This window comes from Carassius auratus, chromosome 27, assembly GCF_003368295.1.
Source record: "Carassius auratus strain Wakin chromosome 27, ASM336829v1, whole genome shotgun sequence".
Classification (NCBI taxonomy): Eukaryota; Metazoa; Chordata; class Actinopteri; order Cypriniformes; family Cyprinidae; genus Carassius; species Carassius auratus.
The window spans coordinates 1,716,894-1,727,652 of NC_039269.1; the positions used below are offsets into that span (position 1 = coordinate 1,716,894).

The 10,759-nt window shown below is 37.2% G+C and overlaps 1 protein-coding gene across 2 annotated transcripts; it reads right to left on the reverse strand.

Moving 5' to 3' along the window:
- Window positions 1–5,472: 5,472 nt before the first annotated feature.
- Window positions 5,473–10,521, reverse strand: LOC113045034 (E3 ubiquitin-protein ligase DTX3L-like). Of its 2 annotated transcripts, none has more exons than XM_026205148.1 (5): window positions 10,356–10,521; window positions 10,111–10,200; window positions 8,877–9,040; window positions 7,340–7,551; window positions 5,473–5,859 (listed from the first exon to the last, which is right to left on the reverse strand). In XM_026205148.1, the coding sequence occupies exons 1-5, from the start codon at window positions 10,402–10,404 to the stop codon at window positions 5,790–5,792; spliced, it is 585 nt and encodes a 194-aa protein (XP_026060933.1). In that variant the 5' UTR covers window positions 10,405–10,521; the 3' UTR covers window positions 5,473–5,789. The 2 variants fall into 2 exon arrangements, with proteins under 2 accessions (XP_026060933.1, XP_026060934.1); XM_026205149.1 differs by having other exon boundaries at window positions 10,111–10,254; window positions 10,356–10,512.
- Window positions 10,522–10,759: the final 238 nt, after the last annotated feature.

Sequence of the window (10,759 nt, forward strand, 5' to 3'; positions counted from 1 at the left end):
GGCTTGTATTTTGGCCAGATGTGAAAGTTTACTGTTCAAATCCCTTGATGGATTTGCTTCTTACAAACACAGATTTTCACTTTACAAGGTGTTAATTGATGGTCTGGAGTGGTGTGTATTACTTGTGAATTATTGTGATGTTTTTGTAGTTGTTGTTGTTTCAATGCAGAGGATCCAATGGTGAGCAAGTGATGCAATGCTAAATTTCTCCAAATCTGTTCTGATGATGAAACAAACTCATCTATAACTTGTATGTTGTAAGAGTGAGTAAATTCTCAGCAAATATTCATTCTTGAGTGAACTATTCTTTAATTACTGACTTTTTTCTGCATGCTGGTTTATTATTGTGGAGTCACTGATTTTAGATGTATCTGCCCTTAAATGTCACATACAGGAAGCAAACTATGGTTGGCTGTTCTTGCAACGCCCCTACTGGTTAATTGAGGAGATTTATATGACATTTAAATAATACCCTTGCTCTAGTCTAAAGTTTCATATTTTCATCCTGAAGGCTTGACAAATCATCAAGTACAGCTGAATGAATGATAATAAAAATGAATTTTTTTTTTAGGGTTAAATGAATATTTTGAGTTATTTTGTCTCAGCAGTGCACGTGTGAAGCTCGCCATTTTCTGAGCTCTCTAAAAGCAATGCTTTTCTCCATCAGATCTGGATGGCTTTGTCCTTGTTCGGCAGCCACAGAGAGTCCACAGAGGAGGAACAATGGGCCATTGATTTAAGGTAGGCCTCCGACTCTACGAGCTGCTATTCCGATGCGGTGTAACCGAGGCGATTTGTCACCAAAAAGGTCATAAATCACTAAGTGCCAGGAGAGATTGGGCAGTTCGGCTCATCTAACTAGAGGAGCTGCTCACCCACCAGGACAAACTTTGATCAATTCTGAGGATGAAAAGTCGGTATTAAAGAATCATAAAATTCATGCAAAGCATCTTAATGTACGTATCACAGCCTGATTATGCAAAGATGACATGCAGATCAACATCTGTCTTTCTGTCTGTTTGTTTGTCTGTCTGCCTTTGTCCATATGACATATAAACCTTCAAACTTAAAAGTGTCAGAATTCAAAGGTTTTTAATTAATTTAATTTTAGTCATTAATTCTGCATCCCTGCATTTAAATAGCAGTTTTGCATGCTGTTTCTTACCTCAATCCCAGTGCTATTTTTTGTATTATTTATATACTATTTTTACAGTATTTACTCATTTTCTTTTCTTTTTTTATTTTCATTTCTCATTTTCATTTTAGTAAATTGTTACATGCTTTTGTCATTGTATTATTTTGTTGTTTGTATTTCTATATAGCTTTAATTTATATCAGTATTAGTTTTAGTAATTATTTCATTTCAGTTATTTGCCAAGACAAGAAGACCAACGATTGTTTCTTTTTTTTTTTTTTTTCGGACAAAATCAGATTGGATCCATAGTAAATAATCAGTCTTTTAGTAATACAAACATGTGTTGTACACACTGTTTAAAATTCTATCAAGAGCATAATTCATTATTCTGCCGTCTTTAGTTTGTCTGAAATCACTGTGACTTTGGAAAGAAAGGAAGCGACATCACAGTTCACGTCTACCACACTGTTCCATTATGTGTGAGTCTCTATTGCCAGACTCCTAATAATGCTCGGACCCAAAGCTCTTGGTTCTTTGTACAGTTCTGAGAATGGAGAAGTGCAGAGCAGCACGTCTATCTCTCCATCTGTCTCAGCTAAAGGCCACCGACACAAAGTAGACCCCACTATCACAGGGATGTATCATTGACTCTTTAGAAACCCCGGGTCCATTCAGCTCAGACTGAGATATCTGTTTGCGCGACTGCATGTGGCGGCTGGATACATAGCGGGACTAACCTTAGAGCACAAAGAGTCTGGAGGTTATCACAGGGGCAGATCTCTGACCGCTTTGATTTGGCCATGTAAAGAAGAGTGCTTGAGAAGGGCCTGAGCGAGTGCGTCTTAGATGAAAAGAGCCGAACAGGGACCTTCTGCGCTGATGAATGGAGCTGGAAGGCTAAAGAGTGAATGTGTCTGTGTCGCTGGCTTTATGAAAGCAAGACAACAGGTACCTGAGAGGATACAGAACGACAGCATCGTAAATCAGACCGAGACATGCTCCCCTCCCCAACTGCGACATGTCTACACATCTACCGTTCTTTCTCCTCGCTCATTCCGTCGAGCTTTTGAGTGATGAAGATTTACTAGACTCTGTATCCATCATCAAACATTCATATTGTTACTTCTGTAAAAGATACTTCTCTAAATACATTCGCCAAGAATTATGGGTAATTCTTCTTTTCCTTCCTATGAACGTTCCTTCTTGTAAATGTCATCTTTTACCTAGGCCTTCATTTTATCTCAGCGTTAACCTGAAGGGACAGGTCTGTCCCATCAGCATGCAGGGACAAGGGCTAGAAACACTTTATCCATCTCCACATCGAGATTTAGTACTTCATAAACCATTTCCTCCAGAAGATTCACTTCCCGCGCCACCGCGGTAGCTGCCGATTTCGCACAGACGCTTTGGAGCGAATAGACGTTGTATTGTTTCTCACTTCCCTTGTCGCAAAGGTTTATAGGGACTGTAAAACGGACACAAATGAGATGTGCCATGTCTGTCAAAGCATGCTTTCTTGGTTTTGATTGCCTTACGGAATCTCGTGACGGTTTGTAAAAAACATCCTGTGTCACGGCGGAGGAGATTCGTGCTGTTTTGAAACCTGTGTTTTCTTTTTGTGCACTTTTTATGAGCGGCTGTACTGTTATTTGCAAAGCGATTTAGTTAAATGTCCCACAGGAGCAGCGCAATTAACAACCCGACCCGAGGTCATCATTAATATATAACATGTTAAACACCGCTTAGGGTTTGGAGGATAGAGTTTACAGAAAAACCAGCTGAGATGAGATGACTCAACAAGAGATCAGGTGAGATGAGGAGAAGAGATGAAGAAAAAGAGAAAAGGAGGCAAGAGGAGGCAGAGATGAGAGCAGAGCAAAGAAGAGGAGAACAGGGAGGACATGAGACGAGAAGAAAGAAAAGAGGATGAACAAGAGAGAAGATGAGGCAAGATGAGAAGAGATGAGAACAGGGCGCAAAGAAAGGATGAAATGAGACGTAAGGAGACCAGAGGAGGAGAGATGAGACAAGACAACAACCGAGGAGATGTGGCAAGACCAGAACAAAGCAGAAAGAAATGATATTAGAAAAGACAAAAGAGGAGATGAAATGAGATGAGAAAAGATAAAAAGAGACGATAAGAGAGCATGCATGAGATTAGATGAGACGAGATAACAAAAAGAGACAGACAGAGGACAACAGAGGAGACCAGATGAGATTAGATTATAGAGCAGAGGAGAGAAAAGGAGGTCAGACTAAATGAGTAGCGAGCACAAAAAGAGAAAAGAAAAGAAGCAAACTAATGTAGATGATTTGAGACGAGCAGAGAAAAGGAGACTAGAGAAGAGCAGTGGCGTTGAGTAGAACAGGATGAGAAGAAAGGAAAGAAAATGAAACTAACAATTCTGAACAGATAAGACAAAATATGGAACTAGTGATGATTTCTGACTTACTGTAGCTTTTGACGGGGAGAGGACAGCAGCTAGTTAGACAAGGAAGAATTGACTTTGGAGGGCAGTGTTGTTGTTGGAGAGGATTCCCCGCGTTCACATCCATCTTCACTGTCTGCAACTCGGCCTTTTAATTAACAACTTTAGAATCTGCTTTGTCTTCTAAAAGAGGATGAGGTCTGATTGTGCTCCAAATTAAACTGCCTAATGAAAACACACCCTTGGCTCGTTCATCACAAGCAGTCGGTGCACAAACCAACACTCAGCCCCCCAGTGGGGAAGACACGGCAAAACACCACCAACCCTCCCCTCATGAGAGGAACGCCAAACATTTCTAATGTCATTTTGAAATTGATGTTACTTAACGAGGAGAAAATTCAACTCACCTCAATTTCACATCTAAGATATCCGGCTTATTTTGCAAAGCAGAAGTAGAGACTTCAGCTGTATTCTGCTGTAATAGTATGAAAAAAGACAACATACTGTGCATTTGTGTTCTGCTCTCTAAGATTAATTTCAAACAGGCCTATATCCCATGAATAATTAGCATTAGCCTACTATTTTTTATGAATTTATGAACTTCCAGTTAATGAACATTTTTAAGGAAACATAATACCGACTTCTTATTGAACATGTCTGCAATATTGCTGTAACAATAATCGAGCTTGTGTGTTAAAAGTATTTTGTTAACACGTTTACACTTTTGTATTTACTTTTAACGAGTATAATGTCACCTAATACCAGTTTTTGAAAATGCTTATTTTTGCATTCACAGAGCGAACCTTCCGCTGATTGTTTAGAGTTTAACGGAAGTGATGAACTGTAATATGTGCAAAGCATCATGGGGTGTTGGAAAAAGATGAATAAGAAAATAGCAAAACTAGAGACAGTAGAAAAGAACAGTAACAGTAACTTACAGTAAATGCATTGAACATTAAAACTATTTGCACTAGAAACCAATGTGTTTATTATTTCGACAGTACAAGCGGATGATATTTAGCGTGCACACGCACATGTACAGTAGTTTACAAGTGGCCGTGTGTGCTCTTAGATAAGGAAGTAAGCAAGTATTTTAATCATATCAAGTCAGTAAGTAAGTGTTATATAATGAAATGAATAGGCTAGTCTCAAGCAGGTTGGTGAAACATGCAGACAGAGTCTGGCTCCTCCGGGTCATGAACGGAGAGAGAGGGGGATGTGACGGAGGAGCAGAGAGCCACTCAGATTGAAGGAGGATGGGGCAGGAGCAGATTTGATAGCTGTCAGAGTCATGGTAGAGGCTGACAGTCGGGACGGATGACTCCTGGTGGAGCATCCACGAGAAAGTGGTTTAAGAACGCCCCTGGAGATGACGGAGCCCTCTCTAATGGGGCCTGCCAATCCGATTACTCTTTATTGTGAGTATGAAGCCTGGTGTGTAATTCAGTTTGGGGAGAACAGAGGGCCACCGTCAGCCCGGGAAAGTTCACACTCGGCAATGTTCAGACACAATTCAGGCATGGAGCAAATATTGCAGAGGATGTGTTGACTTCACCTGGCAGGCGTCGCAGACTGAGCAGGTGGGGAAGAGTATGCGATGCTCGCTGCCTTTGATAACGTTGAATTCCTCCTTATTTTATTCACTTATAAAGCAATTAATTGTTTTTACTGAAAGCTGAAAAATAAAATATAGATGAAAAACTAAAAAAAAAAAATAATAATTTTAAGTTGATGTAAGCTTAAACTGAAAGAACAATAAATTAATAGAAATATTAAAAATATTAAAAATGACAAAAGCACAAATCTAATCCACAATATTCATAAACAGCATGTAAATAATCCTAAAATAACAGAAACAAATAAGTAATTTACTGATGTTCATATAAGATAAAAATAATATCCAGAAAGTGGTTAAATTAGTTTTTAATTTTAATTTAAAATGATTTAAAAGCACTTTAAAGAAACATTATACAATGGTTGTAGTGTATGCAATACTGCCTTACTTAATGCTAGAACTCTTCTGTTTAATAGAAAATACACTACATCTCACAAGTCGCCAGTTTCTGGCATATAAAGGTTCTCATAAACTCAGACTGATCAGCCTTGACCATGTTCTGTAGATTTGGACGTCAAACTCCATGCCACATCCATATCCATATTTCGATCACACAGGGTCATGATGAGGTTGGGAAACAACAGTCATGATAATTAAAGTCCATCCTCTCTCATTTAATCCCTTTGACCTTGAGACTATTCTTCACTGTTTTCAAGTACGTTGGATCTGGATAGCCCGAACTGACATAAACAGGAGAGAGAAAATTACTGGATTATTATGTAACCTATTTAACATTAAAAGGTGCACTAAGCTAAAGTGGAGTCTGGGGACCCCACACCGCTATCTCACAACAAATTTGTACATATTTTACGAGGTGGCTTATTCGTACGAATTTGTACGACCTCACTCATACAATTTTACATGATTTGTCTAAGCCCCAGTGTCGGTTAGGTTTAGGGGCGGGGTTAGGTGTAGGTCATTTGTACAAATCCAGACGAATTGTGCAACTTGTAAAATACATACAATTTGGCAAAAATCATATGAATTTTTACGAGCGTGGTCGTACGAATTCATCCGAGTAAGCCACCTCGTAAAATATGTACAAATTGCTGTGAGACCGGGTTGGAAAATTTCTGGTCCTGCAGAAAATTTGGGAAAAAATAGATGAAACATGATGATAAAATTTTTTTTTTTAAGTCTGTCAAAATTAACTTGTGAACCTAAATGTTTAACATAATGATTTTTAAAACATTCACCAAATTATTACTTTTCTATTATGGTTTTTCAACACAAATGAACTTAAATTAACCTTTGTAAAATGAACAAACGAAAACAATAGAACGTTATTATATTATAGTAGATTATTATATTTAAAAAAATAAATAAATATTCTAGATATTAACTGAATTATTTTAATTCTTATTTATACATATTTAATTCGATTTTAATTAAATCTTATTTTATTAAATTATTTTACATGCTTTTTATTATAATATGTATTATTTATATTCTATTTTCATTATGATTTAAGATCAAATTAATTTTGTGTAAAACATTATTAAAATGTTTTACAGTAGTTACAGTAGGACAAATCTGAATATAGTATAATTTAATAAAAATAAACAAATGTTTTATCTTTCTGTAGGGCAAATTGAAAATATATATTTTTTTAAGTTTAACAATTATGGGTAGGAAAAAAAATACAGCTAAAATGAATACAAAGTAAATATTTTCCAGATTTAAAAACTATGTATAATTAAACTCAAAAGAATTGTGGTGACCTCTGATCTATTATTTGGAATTCATATCATATTTCTGAATTATAATTATTATTAGGGTGGCCATATTTGTCATTTATACGGTACACGTCCTGGCCATGATTTTTATATTGCCTAAAACAACCCATTAACATGCAGGTATTGTACTAAACCAACCAATCATGGCGCATTGCGTAGGAGAAGGTGAAAACGAGCAAAGCATGCAAATATGCACATGTGTTTGTTAGCTCATTCAACTTGAAGCTGTGCACCTATTGTCGTTTTACACTTAAGTACCTTGAGGGCGATTTGAAAGCATAAGGAGCTCTGCTCTCCTCTCTGTAGATCTTGTGAAATAATGTCGTACAACAAACGATCTGCACAGTGCTAACACAATATAGAAATCCTAGCAAGGCTGTGTCGCATAAAAATGGCCTGTATGGTGACCCTAATTATTATATACCTTCCAGGTCCGCCGCTGTCCAGAGTCTTGAGGGGTATATCTGCAGGCTTCACACAGTATTCACCACTGCTATTGGCCTCTACAGTGAACAGCAGCTTGTGTTCGAAGGCCTGCTCCATTAGCCGGAGGATCTTGGTCCCTGTGGTGTTCTGAGGCAGGTAGGCCACACATTCAGTGCCATAGTAGCTGTGTCCTGGGTGAGGATGCTTGTCCTGCAGGGGGAGTTACTTTAGCTGATCATTTGCATACTTAAATGAAGTTATAAATCTATTTTAATTCAAAAATCAATACAAAAAGTATCAGAGCCACAGTCTAGGGGTTAATGCACATGCTACAACACACTGAGCAACTGTGCTTGTGCAGGTAACATGAGTTTGAAACTAATTTGTGATATTTGACTGTAAATTAAATATAATTTAGTGCTGTCAAAATTAACTCGCTAACCCATGGAATTATTATTATTTTTTTTTATTTTTTTTTTTTTGCTTAATGCGTTAAATAAATTTAATGCAATTGACACAGGGGTGGAGCTAGGGCTGGCCAGCGCAATGTTGTTCAGTAGTTCAGCCAGTAAAAATGGTCAGCTGTTATACTGTGCTTATAGCACTTGGTCTACAGTTGCACACATAAATGCGGCGGTGCACTGTATATTATCAGAATGAAGTTAGAAAAGGTAAAGAGTTGTGAGAAAATATGATAAATGTCGGATCCGCGTCACGTTCAGCAGCAGCAACCCTTAAAGCAGCCAAAATAACCTAATAACCAAGCTGCTTAATCAAAGAACAAAAGAAAAAAGGGGGAAATCAATAACTTTTGTAGCTTTATGGGTTCAGCTATATTTAATTTAGAATTTAGAGTTTGATAACTTTTATTTAGTCAAATAAATGTTAAAATGGATAGCTCTAAGTTATACTATAATGCTGAATGGCTATCGTCAATGGCTAAATATAAGAACAAAAAGAAAATAAAAAACAACGAAAACAAAAACTATTTCCTAGAGACATCAGTAGTATCAGTGATACTCGCCTTCAATCATATATATATATATATATATATATATATATATATATATATATATACAATTAATTAAAATTAAAATTAATTATTTAGAAAAATGATGTATTACAAATGATATGAAAAATAATATATTTCTTAAAGAATGTATAAATGCAATATTTATAATCATTTATTTACATGTCTAAAACAAAAGTAAAACTTCTCATCGCATCTGATTAAAAATAAAAATCTGATGGCCACTGTATGAAAGCTAAAGCACAGCGCAGGAAACACTTCAGGCATTCATGCTTATCATAATAGGGGATTTCGGTAGTTATCAGCACACATCCGTCAGTGTCTTCATTTGTCCCGTGGAAGTGAATTAGAAACAGGCTGGACAAGATTCCATAGAGCAGGAAGACGGATAACTGAGATGTTTTAGAGTTGTCAGTGATACACTGAAAAGGTGGCTCAATTGACCTCGATACTAAAACAATGTCAAAGTGATACAGTAAAAGATAAGAGCAGATCATGAACTCACCGACTGGATTCCATCATCAAATTGAAAGAGGATTTGAATTGTGTCACAGTCAGAATGTCCCGGCAAACTCCGTCTTTCGATTTTCCAATTCATCTGCCCTCCGTCTGGCTGGTTTCCTTGTTTTATCAGTGAGTTCTTTTTGAGGTTGCTTGATCCTTGTTCATCTGTTTACATTTACATTTAGATTTATTCATTTAGCTGATGCTTTTATCCAAAGCGACTTACAATTGCTATATATGTCAGAGGTCACATGCCTCTGGAGCAACTAGGGGTTAAGTGTCTTACTCAGGGACACAGTGGTGTCTCACAGTGGATTCGAACCCGGGTCTCTCACACCAAAGGCATGTGTCTTATCCACTGCACTGACACCACCCCCATGGCTATTTGCCATAAAATATAACATACACTAAATAACTAATATAACTTCCCTGAGCTTATTTTTTTTATTATTTTTAACTAACAGGTTCAGTGCAGGGGTGTCATGCACTCATTATTTTTGAGGAGGCACGAGTTAATTAAGATTATGGGTGTTATGCCATAACATATTCTTAATACAACTGAGTTTATATTTAATGTGAATTTAACATTCAAAGTTAATGTGAATCAAAACATTGCAAGTTAGGCTACTAATCATCAGAGGGGGACTTAAGCATTAGGCAAAGATAGGTGATGCTCTTGGGCCCCCAAAAGCCAAGGGCCCCCTAAAATTATTTTTATATATGAGATGCACGTTCAGCGTGGAAGCACAAGTCGTTGCTGTGGTGTTCATTACCAATTCGCCAGCGAGTGAAGAAAACACAGTCATTTTAGCGATAACTCATCTGAACAGATCTGATTGGTCATTGCATTCATAAGCTCAACAGCATCGTGTGTGATTGGTTATAATGCAGAGCTGTAAAAAACGTGTCTGTCTCTAGCTCAGCGCCAGCCAGTGAACACAGATTTTAATTTAGCAGCTGATGAAATGATGCACTCAACGTTCTAATCATGCTGGTGAATTGTTTTAAATACAGAAAATATTAACTGGCATTAATATGAATAATCTAAGTCTTTCTCACGAAGTTCACACATGTATGCAGAGTAACCAGGTATAGTTTATTACATGAATTACTGTATGAACTTGATCCATTAATGTTTGACAACCACAATATATATATGCATTTAGCAGCTTTTATCCAAAGCAACTTACTAAAGGGGAAGAAAGTGAAGTGTAAGGAAGTGCTCAGAAATTCACCTTTCTCAGTCAGCGGTGGAGGACCTTTTCCGTTCAGGTATCTGGTGCAATGCATCTTCTCCTTGCTCTGTGAAGCTCCCATGATCCGTTCTGAGTTAAGTGAGCAATGATTTTATAGGTTTGCAGATCATTGAATAGAATAAGCTTTGAAATAGATACAAACATAAAATAAGCATCACAGAGGTTTTGATTTGATGCAGTTTATTTCAAACCATTTTTACAAATTTGATTTGCAGTACACGTACCTGATGTCTTTACACCTGCTTCTCTCGCCTTTAAGGGTGAACTGCTCATCCACACTCTGACTACAAGCTTGAATCTTTCTCATAGCTCACAGATTATCAGTGCAAAAATAAGGGCATACATAAGGAAATGAAGGCAGGTGTAGTTAAACCTGTTCTGGATGAGACGGCTGGTTAAGAACGGGAGGGGTTTTAAGGATTTGAGCAGATGAGCATAGCATGTAGTTTTGTTTCATTTGTTTCATGACAGACATTTAATCTGGTTCATTATGTTCCTGTGGCTCAGTGGTAGAGCATTGCGTTAGCAGCGGCAAACATGGTTAAGGGTTCAGTTCCCAGCAAACACACATACTGAAGAAAAAAAAAAATCCTAAATTAAGTGTAAGTCGCTTTGGATAAAAGTGTCT

What these genes read in the sequence shown, in the direction of transcription:
- LOC113045034 (XM_026205148.1), bottom strand. Translation starts at nt 10,404, where the DNA reads ATGAGCAGTTCACCCTTAAAGGCGAGAGAAGCAGGTGTAAAGACATCA. An exon ending in TCCACCGCTGACTGAGAAAG is followed by an intron (nt 9,041 to 10,110) that starts GTGAATTTCTGA and finishes AAATGTAAACAG; the next exon opens with ATGAACAAGGATCAAGCAAC. An exon ending in TTGATGATGGAATCCAGTCG is followed by an intron (nt 7,552 to 8,876) that starts GTGAGTTCATGA and finishes CTCCCCCTGCAG; the next exon opens with GACAAGCATCCTCACCCAGG.